A 21,153-nucleotide genomic window follows, 5' to 3' on the forward strand; every position below is an offset into this window, starting at 1 on the left:
GAAAAATACTCCAGAGTTGGGCAAAGTGAAGTTTTTCCGCCCCCTACTGGCAGATACAGCTTGTGCACATTCTGCACACAGTTACATAAACATAGAAGGATCAATTAAACTTCGTATGGCCTTGCAGGTGACGGTACCACCAGTTTAAGTATAGCCTAAACCTCTTGCAAACACATGCAATGGCTGTTTGTTTTATAGAACTGCATTTTGATTATTTCAATTGATTCATGAATAGTTAATATGGACACTTGTGCATCAGAGCATTTATTTGTCTATTTATATGTATGTTTTTGAAGAGTAGTTCAGCTTGAAACTTTTGCTACTTTTTTGGCTTTAAATTGCTCAGTGGTATGCAGATGAGAAGGCCCAGGTAAATCCAGCATGTCTGCATGTTTTTAAAGCATTGTGTTCAAATATATGGCATGAGCAGTGGCTCGGTGTGGGTGGATGTGGGTATCTCACACAAAAGCATACACGCCATACACAAAGACATTTCATTTCTTTATTAATTTTGTAAATGTTGAGCTGGTGTACAGAGTAAATTGTCAATAGATGTCCTCGGATTTGATTGGATTAAAAGGCTTTTACATGTATATTTTAAATTCATGTTTGACTCTCCATAACAATAAAAAAAGCAAACAAAACAAGTTAAAATACCCACAAGACCCCTATTTATCCCCAGGTTGCAGGCATTACCCAGAACTCAACAGTCTCTTGGTAGCTACAGCTGTATGATGCTAAAAGTACATCCATAACATAACTAGAATCCCAGTTGACAAGTAAGGGTGCATAGCATTCTAAGTAAATATATATATATATATTTTCATATATTTCATATATATATAGCCTTTTATGTTAAAAACATTTTCTGTGCATGTGTGCAGTTGCATTCCTTAGTATTGAGTAATATGCTATTGCGTTAATAATGTCTTCAATCCATTCTAAAAGGAATATACATGTGTTCTCTAGTTTTTGCAACAGTTAATATTTTTGCATGAACTTGGTGCATGGCATCATCTCAGTAGTCCCTCAGTGCAGGGCTTTCCATTATTCATTTTTCTGCCGTGACCACTCCTCCCTCTGCGACTCCTCCGTTCAATCCACATTCAAACTGTCACCACGTGGAAGCCTTAGAATCGGCTCAGTCTTATATTTGGTAAGGGGGCAGAAGTAGATCAGGGGGTGGGCTGTGTTGAGGAAAAATGCTTGTCATCTTGAAAGACTAGCCATCCGAGCCACCAAGCCTCCCCCACAATTTTCATCTAACTTTGCTTCTCCCCCCCACTTATTGTCTTTTCATCAGACCCCTCCCTCCCCCTCCCCCTCGCTCCATCCCTGACATCAGCAGTGGATTTATAAATGTCCCCTGCTTCAGAAACAAATCCAAGCATACCATAATTATGAGCCCTTAGAGAGCAAACCGTATGCTATGACATAAGGGGTGAGACACCGTTACACTGCTGTGTACTCTGTGTGCTCATTATTGACATCTGACTTATTGTGGTTGTTGAAAAAAAAACAACAAAATAGAAATAATATTTGATGAAGGGATAATTGTTAAAATGTGAAAAACCCATCTGAGGCTTCGCTCTTTAAATCTCTCCTCTTACATGATTTGCATGTATGTTTGTAATGAAATGAGAATGAAGTCATATGTTTAATGATCATCAGCAGATATTGAGCTGAAACAACAGAGTGTATACTCTATCATCTACTATAGTTACAGAGCCAACACATATGACTACTTTATAACAAGAATTACAGTATACCAAGACTTTACATTCATCATCTCTGGCTGGAAAGCCGTACTAAACAAAAACTTAATGTATGGGTGCTTATTGCAACGTTTTCGTGACTTACAAATGTTACTATAATAAAGCCTTCAATGTCTAACATAAGGTTTGAAATAAATGCATGTAGATAATTGATATAATGTGAGATGGCACGCTTATTGAGGTAAATCAACTTTTAAAAATATGTGAATTAGAGTTACACGTATAATCTGAGAGCCTCTGCTCTTTGTCCATTTGCAATATTACTTCCTGTGATATTATCACAACTTCAATGTCCCATTATCCAGGACTTAATATGTGATATTAAAATCACACCCACACCAACACACACACACACAAACACACACACACACACACACACACACATGCGTGCATACAGTAGGATTTCTTTCAAGGTGCATATGAATGTCATTAAGGTTTAAAAACTATGACTTAACACACCTCCATTCCCTGATGAGTAACAAAAACAGACACTGGGCACTTTGCAGATCATGGGATGGCTGGTATGTAGTCATACCAATGTTTGCCCAGTCTTACTGTAAAAACTGTAAATCTGTAAAACGACATTAAAACATAATAGCTTTCTTTTCTAAAGCGGCAAAGTGATAAAATGTTGGATACTAATGTACTGACATCATTTCTGAGTGGAGTGAGAAGTAGCCTAAAGCTGTGATAAACAGACTGAAAGCCCGAGTTTAGGAAGAACATGAACTATGATCCTAAAAGTCTTTCTCTAGCTCTTGCTGTCACACACACACCCACACACACACACACACACACACACACACACACACACACACACACACTCAAACAATCCTTTCCTTTTGTAAGCAGTTATTGCTTCTTCTCAAGTACAGTTAAGACAGTAAAATCATGAAAAAAGTAAAAACGAGAGACACACTTCGGGAAGGGTCACACTCACAGTTGCGGGTCAGTATTACAGTTTCTCATCACAGTGATTGGTGACTGACTGACTGACTGTCTTTGCTACACTTCAAAGAATTGCCAAGGAGACAAACATCAAAGCTCAACACGTCCTTGACCCTCGACGCAACACTTTTTTTTCTCCAGCTGACTCTTCATCTTTTACCCAGTCGAACCAGTGCTACATAATTACCAGCGTTTCAGCTACGTTACCCTCATCAAGTGACATCTCCCGGTGGTGGTGAGATGATCTATAAATTCACCTCATGGGTGGTGGTGTTATCAGGTATCAGATAGGCCTACTGCATGATGAGGTCAAACAGCTGGAGGTGAGATCCTGCCCCCTGCTGGAGGTGGACAGGACTGCTACATCTACTCTGAAAGGCTGACTGGAGGGATGAGGGGGTGAGAGGGTGAGAGGTGGAGGTAGGGCCATAAGGGTAAGATTGAAGGTGAAGAGAGGTACTGGGATTTTGGCTCAGGCAGACATCTGATCAACACACAAACCTCACAAGGATACAGCACACTGATGACGAGAAAAGGCGGAGATGTGGGATGGTAGAAGGTTAATCTCTCGCGGTAATCTGTCATTCATGGTATATCTTATTTCCACCCTCTCCACAAGGCAAATCACTCTCAGAGAAGGTCAGGGAGGCAGGTTCACTGCAGAAACCTGCCTCCCAAAGCTCAAAAACCCCTAGTACAGTAAATAATGTCTTCCCTCTACACATTAACATGTCAAAAGCAAAGGGTAAAAAGCACATGAAAAGCACAAAGAAACAAACAACCTGACACACCAAAGTCTGACGTTTAAAACAGGCAGAGCGACACAACATTTGCATGTTCTTGTACCCACAGAGATCTCAAGATATATAGAATAATATATAGGTTCAGACAGAATGAACCAAACAAGAAAAACAGGGAGGAGTTCCTTATGTACCTGAAACAGCAGCATCAGTGGCATCGCATAGGGATCTTATAACATAAACAACACACGTAACACACAGTCACGTAGAGCATTTTAGTGCATACGATATTATGTACAACACCGATATCCTTGGGTGATAATTGTAGCTTTACTGGACTTTGAGAGCACTGGGACAGGTTTAAAACTAGTTTGTGATGCTCTTAGCTGGAAGAGTGTGGCAGGGAGGAGGGGGAGTAACCTGTTGCCTAGAGATTATGTAATTCTTGTTATTTTAGTCTCCCTTTTTTCTTAAGTGTGATAAACGTTTCCCTGTGGGTTTAGAAAACAGGCCAGTGATTGACCATACCCTACATTGCATGCCTGTCCCATACAGCAGTGTCTCCTCCCCATCCCTCCCCACCCTTTTACCCACCCCATGTATTCCCTCAGTGTTTGTAGTTAAAGACAGGCCATGCGGCAGCAGTCACTCATGCTGATACAGATAACAGGAAGCACGTTTTGGTTGCTAGTTTTTTTTTGTTTGTTTGTGTTTGTTTTTTTTTTGTTTTATACGAAATCATGCTTCTAGCCTACTAGTAGATGTTTTTTTTTTCCCCACGGGTTCTTTTAAAAAAAAAAAAAGGTAATAAAAACTACAAGTAAATCCATATCCTTCCGGTGCGTGCTGATAGTCGGCATAGCCGCAGTGGTTGTCGTTTAAGTCGGTGTCTGTTGCCGTTCATTTCTGTCCGTCTGCCTTTTTATGTGTATTCTTCCGTCTGTCAGCTGCTGCTGGTCATGTGTCCATGTAGGATGGTTTTGGTGAAGGGGTTGAATCCTGCGGAGAACTCTGTGGAGAGAGGAAAACATGCTGATTCAGGACAAGCCACACATTTTGTCTTCTTGCTACAACTCACCAGAGCAAAAACTCAAAGAATCTACTGAGCATGTGGCATGCAAACTGCAGTACATCAGTGTAATACTGCTACTGGGTTTGGCTAAAATGTCAGTCTTTCAATTTTGCGTTAGTTGATGCTCAAACATCACCCACTTTCCTCTCATTGAACAGTCTATAAAACAACACATTAGTTCTGCAAAAGCAAGCAATAATGGTTGGCAAAAGTAGTTTAACATTCAATTGTGAGTTGCTTGAAATATCCGTAATCTCAGGAATGTCATGACCTTTATGTTAGAAAGGGCAAGTCACACACACACACCCATACACACACACGCACACACACCATGGTGGCTCCAGATAGCAATTGACACACAACTGGCCTAGCATTGACCTTGAGAGCAGTCTCTTTACAGCATCCTTTTTTGTTGATGTTTTCTGCTGTGAGCACATTGTACCAACCCCTTTTTTCAGCTGGTCACAACATGCACAAGGAAATCAATTAGCCTAATATAATTGATTGCAAAACATTGATGATTTATTTGCATCAAACTTGTGTTGTCTGGTCTGTATGGAATTATATTTGTCTCATTTTTGAAAAATATTGCTTCCCAACATTGTAATTATATGTTGTAGAAAAATTGTCACAAAAAGTCTAATTTAATTTGAGCAAACAAAAATCCACTCTGTGCTCAATACATGTATTTGCATGTCTGCATTATGCACAAATATAATTACATACATCTGAGATAAACATATCAAAGCATTTGCCAGATGGCAAGCAGCCTGATTTTTTTGATTATTCATGTTGTAAAAGATGTGTTTGTAAAAACTGGAAGAAAATTTATATTTACTCTTTAGAATTAATGAGGTTAAAAACAAAATTACTGATGCATAAAAGATCACCTCAGGTTTGTATTGACACGTCTGCTTACTCCATACAACCTGCATTGATACTGACTGAAGGTCTGTGTATCAAATTCATATCTATATTACTCTTTTTCCAGAGTTTCATTTATTATAGTTTTTAAATTTCTTTTGAGTGTCATTTTACATTTAAATCATTAGTCAAACTGAAGATTTATGTGTCATTTTGCTGTACCAGCATCACATTACATATCATTAGTACTGAATTTAATGTACATTTAATCCAGAGAGACTGGATTAAATGGTTTTGCCCACAGGTCAGTCGAGGCACTGTGGGTCAGTCCCGTACCTGCGGGGACGCAGCACTCAGTCTGCCTCACTGCTTAACTCTCCGCAGACTGGCACATTTCACTATCTGAGCACCTTTCTTCACATCCACAGTATCGGGCTTCATCAGGGGGGAAGGGGTTGGCAGCAGGAGAGGTGCAGGGACAACAAGGGGGAAGGATTGAGGAGAGGTGGGATGACAAGGGCAGGACAAGAGGTTGAGGGAATGTTAGTAAGGGACAAAGTTGAGGAAAGAGGAAAATGAAGGAAAAGAAGTGATAAAGGCGGAGAGATGAGGACGAAAAACAGGTGGAACAACAGAGGGAGGAAATGGTGCCATGAGGGAAGAGAGGATAAACAACAGGAAAGATAGCAGAGGAGAAATAACAGAAATGTGAGAGACAAATAAGTGAAGAGAGAGGAAAGGATGGAAAAAGAAAGAAATTATGTCAAGGAAGGACAGAAGTGATGGGTGGCAGTGGAAAGACAGTTGAAGATAAGAAACAGAAACATCTACAGTATTTGGAATTCAGAGACGTGCATCAAATTATATTTGCAAATACAATTTTAATTTGATCTCTTGAGCTAGATGGGTGGGATTTGGCCACATAAGACAAAACACTAAGTGCAAGAAAATTTACACAATCATAACAACACATTCTTTGATGGACACCCTTGAAGTATGAATCGTCTTGATGTGATAAAACCCCAACCATCTGCTACTTTATGCAGATATGAAAAAACTTGTATGACAAATAATATTTGACCCAGCTCTGAACTCTGAATCAGAGAGTCTTGCAGGTTTGAGTGATACAGCACACAGTCAGAGTTGAATGACCACAGACTTTAATGAAGGTAAAATAGACAGAGGAATCATTGAGTTAAGTGATGGGGCCAAAACGGATTCATTCAATCATCAATGTGTAAGAAACAAACATAATGAATTGAAGGTGCAGCTTAGTGATGACTAAAATGATGAAACCCTTGAATTGTCAGTGAGTATTTCACCCAAAGCAATAACAGCGCCAGCGCAATTGGCCTCATTTGTTTCTCTTGCATACAAAAGATGAACAGGAATATCTGAATGGAGATTAATGTAACAGGTCACCAATCAAACAATTAACCAAACACACTTTACACTCAGTCTTCTCTACTGGTTTAGGACTGACACATCATGAAACAGGGCTATAGCCTTTAAGATCATGAGAACTCACACAAACTGTGCTCTCAGCCTGACACTACACCATACTGAAGCTCATGCAGGTTAAGCTACTTAAGCACCTTTAGGGGATGCCTGTGAAACCACAAAGATGTGAGACTTTCCAGCTCACTGCAGCACAGAGTCCCCTGTTCACTAGCACCAAGGTACATGATGGATTTAAATCAAACAGGCCGACATCAGATGGTGTTCAGCTGTATCATCTGATTTGATTCAGTCCATTTGGGCTCTAAGTGCTCCCTGCATGTCCTAGCTAATGGGAGCCTCAGGTGTTGCAAACAGAGAGCTGCCTGCAGATCAGAAGCCCACCTTGCTGCTGTCCCGGCCCAAGATGGCGTAGTTCATGAACTGCTCAGCATCCATCTCCAGCTCGTTGGCATCCTGCAGTGAACCCTCCACGCTCACCTCCTGAACCCCCTCCTCACCTGAACCCTTGCCTCTGCGCACAACCTTACGTACGACCTAACACATACACACATGTACATACACACAGGAGGGTGGGAGAGAGTGGTGGGTGAAAGCAGAGAATGGATATCAAGTTGAAAAATGAAAAGTCAGAGTTGGTGAAATATAATGAAATGGTGATGGATATAAGAGTTGTTGATTTGGCTCATTTAGCACATGAGATTTGTTGACAATAACAAAAATAGACAATTGCAACCCTAAGAAAACACTATAAAAACATGTTAAAATGACTGACCTTTTTTGTGACAATATTCCCATGCTCGTCCGTGAACTGTTCCTCGCTTACTTGCTCCCCAGGAAGATCTTCAACCTCATCACCCTGTGGATAGAGAAGTATTCCTAAATAACGTTTCTTTTATTAAACCAGAAACTGCATTGCCTTTACATTTGAATCAAAGAACTATTTAAGTAAAGCCAGTATATCTTCTTTAAAGTACTGGACTTTAACTCTGGAGCATGTGTATACAAGTAAGTAAGTAAACTCAGGATGGTGAAAAGTAAATTCGTACTCAGCAAATTATGGACCTAAAGCATGTTAAAATAACTGTCACAGCTGCCACTCTGTCATTATTTGCATGCCATAAACTCTGCTAATTACAAATGCAGAGAGGCAGATGAACAACAGATGGGTGAGGGGTTAGAGGGTTGCTTGTGGAAGTATGTAAATCTAGCAGTTGGGATGCATGGAGTTCACTAATGTTTGTTAGTTAAACTCATAATTACAATTCATGAGGTTCATGACAATACTGTTACAACCCCAAGAATGTGAAGCATATCAGCGCCGCTATTTATAAGATCAGAAAAATTCCTGCAGCCAGTCAAGTGAGCTGAGAACAAGAGAAGGTCGAGCCTGTGTAGACCCGGATAACGCTCCAAAAACCTCCAAAAATCAACACAGTCACAAGTCACATAGTGTTTGTTGGCACTGAGAGAGTCCAAGGTACAGTAGGAAGAAAATGCCAGAGTCCATCAGGCTTTTTTATAGAACTGGAGTCCAAATGTGTTAAGTCCAAGACAATCTATTTACATCCATCACAGCACAAGATGAGCCACATTCTCACATACAGCAATAACTGGAGGATGAATTATTATTGTTGTATTGATCTGATTCATACTTTGTTCTCATTGTCCAACTCATACAACATTTCCCAACAGTGTACACAGTGTCCTCACTGCCACACACAGGACCCATGTATGAGATTTAGTGGCATCTAGTGGTGAGGTTGCAGATTGCAACCAACTGAATACCCCTCCCCTTCCAAGCGTGTAGGAGAATCTACAGTGTAGCAAAACTTGCAAAAAATGCAAAAAATGCAAAAGGCCCTCTCTAGAGCCAGTGTTTGGTTTGTCTACTCTGGGCTATTGTAGAAAGATGGCGGTGCAACACGGTGGGCTCTGTGGAAGAGGACCCGCTCCCCATGTAGATATAAAGGGCTCATTCTAAGGTAACAAAAACACAACAATGCCAATATTTCTGCCAATGGATCCCCCTAAATCTTGCACGCTGGTCCTTTAAGTCATGCCCACTCAGCTACAGAAAACCCTGCAAATCATTTATCTTTATTACAACAAAACCTATCCTGTATCATTCCTGCCTTTTATTAAATGCGCCAAATTGCATCCCTTAGCCTTTTAACAAACAATATTTTCTTCCTTTTCCTGATTGTTTTCCTTCCTGTAAATCCTTTCTCCAAATATCTGTTTGACTCTCCTCTGTCCCTCTCTTCACTCTCTCTCTCTCGCTCTCTCTCTATCTCTCTCTCTTTGGTAGTAGTACCTTGAGGATGACTCTTCGGCGGACCACTCTTGTGGTGACATTCTCCTCTTCATCAGCCACTCCCTCGACCTCACCAAGCTCGCGGTCCAGCTGAGCATGTATGTAGGTGAGTACAGACCGCACAGAGCCGCTGGCTATATGGAGGACATTCTGACAGCTGATGACCAGGAAAGCGAGCAGCACGAAGCTGAAGAGGAGCTCTGTTACCAGGGCCCACATTGCCCCACTTTTATCCCCAGCAAATCAATGCAGCCTGTTTATGTGCACACAACAACGCACTCCCCCAGCCTTCAGTGCCTTCTGTGGAGAGAAGGTAACAGCTGCAGCACCCAGCCTTTTGTCACTGGTTCAATCGTACTTTGGTTTTGTGTCTTTCAGTTCATATCCCTCTTCTGTTAGCTGGGGCAGTGGGCCCTTTCCTCAGCTCTCTCTTCCTTCTCCTTCCCACTGTCAAGTCAGGAGTACCCAGGCAATGAAATTAAATCCAGGCAAAAGCAACCTTGGGAGTCTTGTATTCCCACCTCTCTGTCCTTCTGACCATGTGATCTGTGGGCTTTAAATACCTCTGGCTACTCCAGCGAGGCTCTGTATGCTGGGGTAAGAGCACTAATACGCCTGAAGCCTGACTCCCTTTAGGTTCTGTTTCTCATCCACACAGCCTTGTAGGCACATTTCTTCAAAAACAATCACTTCACTATACAGACACAATTATACATCACTGCAACACAGTGTGTCCAGATTAAGTTGAAGTGAGACCGAGCTAACTGGCTCTTTTATCACCAGTAAGAGTACATATATAGCAGCAAGCCTACAAAGGCCCTAAAAGCAAAAGTCTATTTCTGCTCTCAGACAGTTTCAAAGCTGAGATTGTCCTTTACAGTGTGTTGTGTCAGTGTTGTGTCAGTGTTGTGCCAGAAAGCTAACACGTTGGAATGATAGGGATCATGTAACATGAGTGCAACAGTGAGAATGCTTGCTATATTTGGCCGGACATGCTGTTTGTGCCCATCTTGGGCCCTAGCCTCTGTGTGTGTGTGTGTGTGTGTGTGTGTGTGTGTGTGCGCGCGCATAGGTGTTTGTTTTCTGTATGTTTCTAGGATCTATCGTGAATAATGGTAATTTAAATTTTAACTCTGACTTAAACATATGGCTTCTGGAAGAGGCAGGACTACTACTGAAAATGCACCAGACTTCCTAATTGTCTGATCAACATTGTGGCCAATCTGCTATAAAGCATCTGCCAAAAAAACATAAAGAAATCTGTTTAACTTTTTTACTGTACTTGACAGCATCTATCAGGCAGGTTGAGCCTATGAGATATGATAGTTTAAGTCCATGTGTAGAAATAATTTTTTTTTTTAAATGCCGTTTTATTTCATGCTCAGTCTGCATTTTCTGGCTTTGCATGACTACAGTTGAAGTCTACACAGCATTTACCTGCCCTAAAATGTGTAGTTTCTGTATGACTGATGTAGAGGACAAAAATGTCTCTCATTGTGCATGGGAGAGGTAAATTCCTCACCTGGCCCTTTAGGCGCACGTCGTCCCAGGCCCTCAGCTCTGGTACCCTGTGTGGGAAGCCCAAACCCTTCTCAAATGGCTGGGTACCTCTGAAGTGCCCCCGTAAGATCTCAGAGTGCCCCATGTCCCTCACAGGCTGAAGCAAGGCCTCCTGGGACACATGGGATTGGTCTCCTTCCATGGCATTACGTACCGATGACATCATGTTGTCGATGGCCTGCCTGGGTTTAGGTGGATTGCCCACCCAGGCCTGAGTAGGGTCAGTGACAGGGATCCACCCTGGGCCTGTCTGTTCCTGCAGGTAGGAAAGGAAAGAGCCACCCCCACCTCCGTTTCCACCGTTACCTGACCTGGAAGGAAAGAATGGATCCCTGAGGGTGATGTGCATCTCAGCAAAGTTTGTGTGAACCATCCAGAACAATGGACCATGTGAAGTTACAGCATTTACTGTATGTACATGTTCGTTCCATGGAAAAAAACTTATCATAACCCCTTAGCGGTCACTACCTACTCAAGGAATTAAAAAACCATCCAGTTTACAACTGAAATTCACTGACATGCAATAAAGTTTAATGGGATGTTAGCACAGGTTTATTGTTTTGCTGCTGTGATTGTGACTTTGCACTATCACCTGACAGGCAGCCAGAGGTCAAACTCACCTGTCTCCATTCCGATCAGCAACACAGCTCAGACCAGGTGACTCACTCAGCCGTGCATACACCCTTTGCTGTCCTGCAACAAGAGAAAGCCCTTCCTCTGAGCCCGTCCCTCCTCCACCTCCTCCTCCTCCAGCATCTCCACCAGTCGTACTAGTGACAGCTGATACCTCCGAACTTGCCTCTGACCCCTGACCATTGTTCAGCCCGTTAAGATTGATCCCAGCGATGGTGCCCCCAAGCGAGGCCGGCGTGGCAGTGCTGAGCGAGTCAACACCCATCTCTGAATCGTCTTCGGGCAGCTCAATGGAGCCACTCAGCACCCCACCCCCTCCACTGGCTGCGCTGGCCTGACTGGCCGGCCGACCCAGACTTCCATATGGCAGCCCCAGCAGACCTTCTGAATCATCAGCATTGCTGCACTCCAGCGAGGAGTCCTCCACAGGCACCAGGGAGGGGCTGTTGCCTGAGGGCCACACCTGCACATCAGACATCTCCATGAGGGTGTCCTCTTCTGTAGTGGCAATGGGTGCACAGTCCAGACTGGAGACTTCCTGCCAGTATGGCTCAGCGCCCAGTGGGGAGGGCAGGCTGTACTGCATGGAGGCCGGTGAGAGAAGCTCGTCCTGCGCGAGACCATAACCTGGAGCGAGACAGAGAGAGGCACACTGACACCCGGCCCCCCGCCTCGCTCCCCACCTCACCCCTACAGCACCGGGTCCCCGGGAGGGGGTAAGTGCCCCTGCCCAGGAGCTGGGCATCTAGGGGAGGAGTAGAGGAGGCTGAAGGGACAAATGGGAAAGGAGTGGGGAGGGAGAAAGGGGAGGGCCAAGACAATAGGAGCTGGAACACAGGTGCAAAGAGCTTAGGACAAGAGAGCAAGGGCAGCTTTTAGAAGAGGGGTTGTCAAGCTCGATCAGCCAGCGCTGACGGTGAGAGCAGCAGCGGCAGCAGCAACAGACACAGCCAGACTGAGACTGAGGTTCGGGCCCAGCAGTGACTGATGCTGCTCTGCTGGCTGCCACCTGCAGGGAGATGGACAGGAATTACTGCCTCTGCCCCTAACCTGGGGCTGGGACACACACCTGTCCAGCAGGGACACACACTTAGTCACACATACACATGCCATAAGCACGCTCTCTCACATTCTGTCTCATACTAACACACATACACTCACACTCACATAGGCATGCATTCAACCCCACTCAAAAACAGGCAGGTTAATATTGTTGTCAGGCTGGATAGCATGCATGCAGGCAATCTCATTCCCTCCTCACACAAACACACAGCTCACTCCATTCAGCTGCTTGCTCTCTCATTGACTCACATAATATTTTTTCTATAACACAATCAACATGACATCTATAAACATTAAAACTCAGTAATGCTGATATTTGCGCACATATAAATGAAAAATAGATTGGATTTTCCCTCTGTTGTGAAAGCCACATGGTTGCTGCCTCAAACATAAATTTGAATGGGTATTTCAAGTATAATCATATTGAGTGAAACTGCACACTGTTAATGTGCTGTGGACTCAGGTCACTCCTACAACAGTCTCTAAAGTCAGACTTGGCATGATAAAGCACAACAGCACAAGGCCACAACAGCAGGAAGGATTTTTTATTGAGATAATAACTGCATATTGCACAAAAAGCCTCTCTGTTAGTGTGAGGCTGTTGAAAAGTCCATTTCAAGATTATAATGACTGAAGTTTTGATAGATAGAGAGATAGATAGAGAGAGAGAGAGCGAGAGAGAGAGATACTCTATGTGTATACTGTATGGTGATGAGAAACTTGATTCATAGTTGGCAGTATTGCGGTTGGATACTGCTGAGAGTGCAGTAGATATTTGTGACACCATGCAACCAGAAAGACCTCTTGTACCTCTTGTACTTTCTGTTTTCTCTCTCAGCCTCTGAACTGCTGTCAGTTGTCAATAGAAACTAATAATAATTTAAAAATAACAAAACATTTTTGTATAGTGCTTTGTCTTATGGCATCATTATTAGTATTAAAAGTGCTTTAAAAACCAAAGACAAGCTTAAAAAAGGGAATATATGGACTCTTGACACAATTAATGCCTGTTATTCATTAGAATTGACAAAATATAATTCAGTGGCTTTATAAGACTGAATAAAAAATATCAGAATACAGAATAGTGAAGTATCTGTTGTGTTATCAGGTTCCTTTAAATTTTAGACACCCTTATCACAAATTCCTGATCATCCTTTAAACAAACCTTTTATATTTGTCAGTACATTGGGAGTTTAAATGTCAGTAATATAACCTGCAGCAAAAACATTTTCAGTTTTAATAGTAGTACTTTATACTAAATTCAACTGAAATCAACTGATTTTCTGTTTACCCTTTTATAAACACCTCCACTATATTATGGATTAGTTGCAGGTGAAAATGTGAATTATGACTGCAGTAAGATTGAACCTCTGTAGACTATCTGATGGAAGAAGACATAGTCTACTTTGGAAAGAAAAGCAACATGGTTTATGATTTTAGTACATTCATCTCTTGCAAAGAAATGAGGTCCAGGATCAGGTGACTGTATGTGTATATGAAATATTGATTTGGTGTTAGTTTGTGTTTATAAAATGTACTGTATGTCAAGACCTGAAGCCACGATTGTTGCATTATGTTTTTAGTGACACTGTGCAAAATACAACGTGAGAATTTTTGTCTGCTATGACTAATAAATTAGTTTGTCAGTCCCCTCAATGTTGAAAGATGAGGAAAAACGTGAATGGGCGAGTATGATTGCCTGACCCTTCAACTGAAAGACATAAATACAGAAAAAGCAGTGAAGCTCGCATAAAAACACATGTAAAAGGAAATACGCTAATTTTCCCTGTACACAGAAATAGTGACACACTGGGAATACATGTATATGGAAGACACGAAACACTTATAAACAGTTATAATTTAAACATACAACATAAAGACGCTCACGTTGATACACTCAGACAGACTGATGAGTTCACATTTATAAGAAAGGTACAACATCGAATTTACCCTCATACAACACACACATAGACATTTAAAATATTGTTAACACACAATAACCCATCAAATGAACATAGTTTACATAGAATCAGTGACATACAAAACAACCACAACATTCATACATGAACGGACACGTGTCACAGTTCACAAAAAAGGTTTGTGGCCTTTTTCACCCCCCCATAGGACAGATCACTGAGGAGGAACAGAGACAGACTGTAGGGTCAGTATGCATGCCGTGCAAAGACACATCTGTTGGTCAAGCAGCAGTGCATGCAGTTTCTAAGCCTTACTCTCTGACAAACCAGCATTACTCCTGCCCCTAATCCCAGTGTCTCCGTGCAAACACAGGGGGAAATGGGCGATGAAAGTCAGCCTCATGCACATGCAGACAGGCAGGGCAGGGAAAGAAGGGATGGGAAGAAGAAGGAAAGGACAGAGTGGGAAATAGAGAAAATAAGGGCAGCAAGAGAGCAAGAGAGAAAGAAGAATATAAAAGGGTGATGAACACAGACAGAAACAGTGAGAGAGAGCGAGGGTCACCTCCCCCCTCCCAGTGGGTGCTGAGTACACAGTCTGTGTGAGGGGAATTGGTCACAGAGCGGACACTTAAAAAAGTGGGGTTTTCAAAAGTACGAAAATAAAGTAAATGCACAACTAGCTGCAAAAAAAAAAAAAAAAAAAGATAAAGATATGGGTCAGAGGTCAATATGAGGTCGGCATGAGGTCAGAGTTCGGAGAGGAGTGAGAAGGAGGAAGAGGAGGGCGGCTAGGCTGCAGATGACATGTCCAGAGAAACACAGAGAGAGGGACAGATTCACAGGGAATATAAACAGGGCTCCCAGATCGACACTCAGTGCACCAACATTAGCCCTACAGAGAATCAAACTACACCTCATGCAACCACAGGCAGAGAGAATTTACTTTAAATATCCCCTTACAAAAGCTTGGAGGACGTGGTGTAAGTCTTACACTATAATGATCTAGTATAATATTTTATTTTCTGAGATACAAAGGATCTTGAATAAACCTGAGAAATTTACTTTTGCTATTTTATTCATTTGCTAAACTACGACATTATTTTTACAAAGCTGAGGAAAAGACAGGTAGATAGAAACAGATAGAAAGCTGCAATAGAACTGATTCCTCTATTGAATAAACTTTCTGCTTTTTTCTGTAAAGCTTCTTCAGTAAAGCACACTGTTTTGTTAATGATAAGAATTAGGCATCTGTTGAATGGAGCTGAAGAAACTTGAATTAAGCTGAAGTAAATGAAACAATGAATAAATTGACCTGTCAAACTAACTGAGAAAATATAAATTAGTAGATAAATAAATTAACGAACAAATGCATAAGGAAATTGAAAAAAAAAATTATCTGTCACTGTTAAAGGGGACATATCATGCCTTTTGTGATTTTGTTATTTTTATACTGTTATGATGTTGGATGTCTATGTTAAATATGGTCAAAGGTCCAAAACTTAGGTGAAGGTATATAAAAATGCTCCCTGTCAGTCAAAAGGCAGGGCTTCAGCCTGCTCTGAACATTTCATTTGCCTCTACTTCCTCCTCATGATGATGCCAGATAGGTTGCACACACCCACAAACAGCCGTTCACTTCATAACATTTGTTGCTAAGGTTGTTGCTAAGGTTGTTCTATGGGTTGTTCACACTATCCACTCACATATTTTGGATTTTATTCGGATTTGGCTCAACCATGTACAGATGTATTTGAGAAGTTTCCATTTTGAGTAAAGAACAAGAAAACGAAGTGAAATCCTACCACTATTGTTTGTTGACGTAGACTCCATATCAAAAAAGCCAGTATAATATAAATAAGAAGCTTTTTTTAATGTAAATGATACAAAGATATTACAGTAGAGCCCCAGAATATAAATATAGACCTGGAAATATGCATAATATGTCCCCTTTAACACATTTGTTATTTATTCTTTGGGATTTTCCTAAGGGGTGTGGCCTGAAACTTAATTTTCAGTTTCTTTCTTTCTTTTCATAGAGTCAGTTTTTTAAAATTTCTTTATGCATTCTACTTATTTATTCATGTATTTTTTAAAATAAACTTAATTATTTCTCAATTAATTTCATTTCATTTTATTCATTGACTCAAAATATATATGTCAGGTTTGGTCCTCCATACTGTCAGCATAACTTTTAAGTACTGCGTATAAACCGGTCAGTATATAAGTCAGAAACCTCATGAAAACCCATCTTTGTTAGTTAAGCAGAAGACACAATATCCAGGTATTGTCCCAATCAAAGCACAACCGCATTTTTAGGCAGAACGTCAAAGCAGGAAAGACCTTTGAGAGGCAGGTAGCCAGACAGATAGACAGACAGGACAGATACACGGTAATCAGATTCACTGCAGCTGTGATCTGAATGTCTCCCTTTTCACCCTTTGACCCTCATGGTCATATTTCTATGCATCGTTACATCTCTGGGTATTGCTCCAGTTTTCACAGAATAGGACCTGTCACCTGTCGGACTGACTCGTCATCTGCACTGGATACAGAGAAGAGAAGTCAGTCCAGTAAGAGGAGGGAGCTCACACCAGTCCAGAGGTGAAAATGGAGTCAATAAGATGTAGGGTATGCATGCGTGAAGAGAACCATGAGGAAAAGGAGTAAAAGACTGAGGACTGACAATTGTTAAGAAGGCCACTTCTTAGGCTAAACTAGACTTTTGATCAATGTTCTGATCATGTATGACACTGTTGTTTTATAGACATCATAGCACTAAAATCTATGAATCTGTGACTTAAAAATAGTCTTATGTATTATATTGAATATTATATTATATCATATAATACTGATTGATCTGACTCTCACGAGCACACAAAATTCACAACAATAATAACACTTACAACTATAAATTATACTTTAAATGAAACTTTACTCATCCCTATGTGGCTCTTGAGTGCTTTGCTCAAAGGCTCTTCAGTAGGGGGGTGCTTGCAAACAAGATTCAGTGTCTAGTCACATTTTTCTGTATGCTTCACTCTAGAACTTCCCAACACATTGAATGAATACATAGAGTAATGCATAACCACAGGCACTACAGAGGCTGTAGTGCAGTAGGAGTGTCCTGAGTCCCTCTGCATGTTGCTGGGGTAAAATCCTGCAAAAGGTTGATGTTTGTGGCAGCTTTCACACACAACAGCATCATGGGGGATACGGAATAAGGAAGACACAGGGACAACGGAGAGAATTCAGGAGGAAACAGACTTCACTTTGCCTTTAGAGGAGGGAGGGAGGAGGTATGTTTATTGAAAAGGTGACTCAGGGTCAAGGCAAAAGGGATATGGGGAAAAGGGCTGCACCGTGGGATTTGGGGAGGGGGCTTACCATTGGTCATACCAGGGGAGATGTGCTCTCTCTCGTTGTTTCGGCGTCTGCTTAGATCACGGGAGCCTTGTCTCGCAGGCTGAGGTGGTTGGCCCTCCAACATGTTAACTATGTCCATGCGGTCAATACTCTTCAGAGCCGTGTACAAGCTCTCCACTGCAGAGAAGACGCATGAAGGAGAGACACAAAAAGACAAGGAGAAAGAGGAGGGGAGGGGTATCCAGGACCAATAGCAATACCATTACAACAACAATCTGACTGTGACTGGGTGATGAAATTCCCGGCAATCTCAGATCTCGTATACTCACTCTTGGCCCTTTTGCCCTCGCGGGTAGCCCACAGGTTGAGCAGTGCAGAGCTCTGCTCCAGCAGGGAGTTTGGATTCTCCACGCGAATCTTGTTGATGTCATCCACACTGAGCTGAAGCTCACGTGCCAACTCTGTGAAGAAAATAAGACAGAAAATATCATGTAAGTGAGGGAAATATATATATATCATTTTGCCTATGAGTCATGCTGTTACAGTGTAAACAGTCCTTGTTCTTGAAATGGTACGATGCATCACAGTAGCTCTATCCAGTCTGTTAAATAGCTATGACTCTTGGCAGGGAAAGAGAAAATAATTAGTTTCATTGGCTGGTTGCCATGTTATAACTTTGTTTAATCAGCACAGAGCTAGACAAGCTTGTCAGACATAAGATAAACATGGATGGTTTACAGCACATAAAGCGCACACTGCACAAACACAAACACAGATTCAGTATATTCTCATTCACTTACCAGCCCAGCTCAATCCCAGCTGTTCTGCAATCACAGCCATCTTCAGCTCTGTCCTCTCCATGGCACTCATCGATGCTGCAGACACCAAACCACAACTGACACTTTAACATCTGAGTCTATGAAATGTAAATCTGAGATTATCCTTGCAAGGCAACACTGTGTGGTAAGATCAGAAAAGGAGTAGTTGCATCTTTTGGAAAAACTAAAAATTAGAAAAAGCATCATTCTGTACCTTGTTTCAGTGCAAGAACATAAGCAGGTATAATCATTTACAAATAGGATAGTGGGAGATTCATACCCATGGCTGGTTCATTAAGAGCGCTGTATCTTTCTCTTAAAGCCAGCGGGGTCAGAGTTCGCCTCCGGTCTTCACTTCCAATAATCTGCCAATCACAAGCAAACAGAGCTTAAGTCTGTTATCTGAAGAGAGATGTGTTTCTTGTTAATGCAAGATCACTTCAAGATCTTTACCTTGATACATGGAGGCATGGTAATGTTGAGGTTACAGAGCACATGCTGGCTGTCTTCATACTTGGTGGACTTGCGCAGGAAGGACAGAAATCCAGTGGGCTCTTTACTGCTGTCTCTCACCTTAGACGCACACAAGGAAAGCAATGAAGACAAACATGCAGAGCAGACATGGAGCTAGGGGAGCAATAGTTAGCTACAAAAAGTAAAATCCTGAAGACAAAATTGTTAAGTGGAAGTCATATGATAATACCTTAACAGAGACAGGAAGTCGGTTATCTCTGAAGGCCTGGAAGCTGAAGCAACGAGGCTGCTGGGTGGCCTTCCTCACTGGCACAAGATTCCCCGAACACTCCAGGTGAAGCGGCATTCCCTCCATCACCTGCAAGAGGCGATACAAAAATTAGCTAAAGAGAAAAGAATATAGTGCAGGAAAGCACGGCACAACCCTAGCCAACCCAAGACAATGGATGAAGTGTTCATTATCACTATAATTGCCCAAACTGCAGTTCACTAGCAAGGACCACACCATCAACAAGATGCGTTTGGATGATTTATTGAGGAAAACAATTGATGTGCATAGTTCTTTCGGTTGCTGACTGCGTTGTGGGGAAGCTTACGGGGAACCTGCCACAGTACCTGCGCAACAGCGGACCCCCTCAGGACCCTATGAAGGAGAGGAAGAATCATGAAGAAACAGGAAGAGAGAAATAGGGTGGGAGGGAGGGGCGCAGAATACGAGAGTGGAAGAAGCGGAGAGGGTTAGGTGGTATTTACAGGAATGCCGGAAGTGGTGTAATTGAGGTGTGGTCCTGCTCCTGAAACTTCGCTGAATAGCTTCAAATAATGGGTCTGAGACCTTTTTTAAAGTCAATTTGAATACTTTATATAGATAAACTTAATAGAAACCTACGATTTTATGATGCTATGACCTTCTTTCTAAACTAAACTGACCTCTATGTCTCTGCTGCGGGCCACCTCTGTGAAGTTCTCATGCTGTTCCAGGGTTTTATCCATCTTGTCATCAGTCATGCAGTAGCAGCGCAAGCGGCCCTCGCGCAACTCATTCATCTTAGCAAACACCACAAACTTGGCCATGTAGGGTACAGCTGACAGCTCTCTGTAGAGCAGGTTGGCAAAGGAAACAGCCTCGGCTGTCCGAGGACAGTCTGCGAGCCAGAATCTGAGATGAAACAATGACATGTAATCACAGGTATTACTCTACACATAAATCTATCCATTCTTTGTCTCTTTTATAAAGGCAGTCAAGCGGCTTGCTAGAAAATTATTTCATATGGCAAAAACTTACACCACACAATTTTTGGCATGATGGTTGATATAATGTACAGTATGTCTTGCTAACTGAACTTACCTTGCTGACACATTGGTTGTAAAACTGGCACAGTCATTAGCATAGACAAGCTTGGTGGTGCCAGTAATGTCCTCCCATTGGGCTGGGGCTGTGCCTCCTGGGAATCAGAGAAAGAAAGAATAGAGATGGCAAATTGGCAAATATAAACACAGCAACTTTGTTTTATCCAACTATGGCTCTTCCACCACTGGAAATCAACAATTTTGCTCCATAAATTTTTTCTTACCATGGAAGAAAACTTCTCCCGTCGACAAAACACACACACACTTAATCACCCACCCACATAACTCCCACTTGTGGCATCCAGTACCTATGACAGAGCAAAGCAGACGCAGACTGGTGGTGTCGCCCTCCCCAGAGTCTCGGGGGCTATCCCTCCAGGACGGGGGCAGGGGTATACGCAGGCCAATGGGTCGGTGAAACTTGCGCCGCCGAGGCTCCACAGTCACCACAGGGCTAAAGTTTGCCTGGTTACCCAACAGCTTTGCAACCAGCTCATCTGGAACTGGCTGTGCCTGAGGTTGTAAGTCAATGATGGAGAGGGCGTGCATAACATGGGCACAGGTTTGATGATGTGGTAGAAAAACAGGAGATAAGACAAAAGACAAAAATACACGTGCAAGCCATGGAGATAAAAAAAGATGTTAGGAGAACAGAATTGCAAGTGGAATGAGATGATGGAAGATGCATGATGGGAAAATGGATGAGGAAAAAAAGGTAAAAGAGAGGACAACCAAAAAGGGAAAAATTAAAGATGAAGAGAAAGAGAGAGAGAAGTCAACAGTGAATAAAATACCTCATG

General features: G+C 42.1%; 2 protein-coding genes across 3 annotated transcripts; both read right to left on the reverse strand.

Annotated features, from left to right (window-relative positions):
- Window positions 1–488: 488 nt before the first annotated feature.
- Window positions 489–9,642, reverse strand: LOC122996564 (ankyrin-1-like). Of its 2 annotated transcripts, XM_044372072.1 has the most exons (5): window positions 9,175–9,642; window positions 7,633–7,716; window positions 7,242–7,394; window positions 5,736–5,834; window positions 489–4,474 (listed from the first exon to the last, which is right to left on the reverse strand). In XM_044372072.1, exons 1-4 carry the CDS (start codon window positions 9,391–9,393, stop codon window positions 5,763–5,765), a joined length of 528 nt encoding a protein of 175 aa, XP_044228007.1. In that variant the 5' UTR covers window positions 9,394–9,642; the 3' UTR covers window positions 489–4,474; window positions 5,736–5,762. The 2 variants fall into 2 exon arrangements, with proteins under 2 accessions (XP_044228007.1, XP_044228013.1); XM_044372078.1 differs by lacking the exon at window positions 5,736–5,834.
- Window positions 9,643–9,920: 278 nt separating this feature from the next.
- On the reverse strand, window positions 9,921–20,966 carry LOC122996547 (ankyrin-1-like). Its single transcript, XM_044372039.1, has 11 exons — window positions 20,662–20,966; window positions 20,352–20,448; window positions 19,934–20,162; window positions 19,233–19,361; window positions 18,983–19,102; window positions 18,810–18,894; window positions 18,512–18,586; window positions 18,041–18,172; window positions 17,733–17,888; window positions 11,355–11,994; window positions 9,921–11,045 (listed from the first exon to the last, which is right to left on the reverse strand). The coding sequence occupies exons 1-11, from the start codon at window positions 20,900–20,902 to the stop codon at window positions 10,556–10,558; spliced, it is 2,394 nt and encodes a 797-aa protein (XP_044227974.1). The 5' UTR covers window positions 20,903–20,966; the 3' UTR covers window positions 9,921–10,555.
- Window positions 20,967–21,153: the final 187 nt, after the last annotated feature.

The sequence above is a fragment of the Thunnus albacares genome, chromosome 2, assembly GCF_914725855.1.
Source record: "Thunnus albacares chromosome 2, fThuAlb1.1, whole genome shotgun sequence".
In the NCBI taxonomy this organism is placed as follows: domain Eukaryota; kingdom Metazoa; phylum Chordata; class Actinopteri; order Scombriformes; family Scombridae; genus Thunnus; species Thunnus albacares.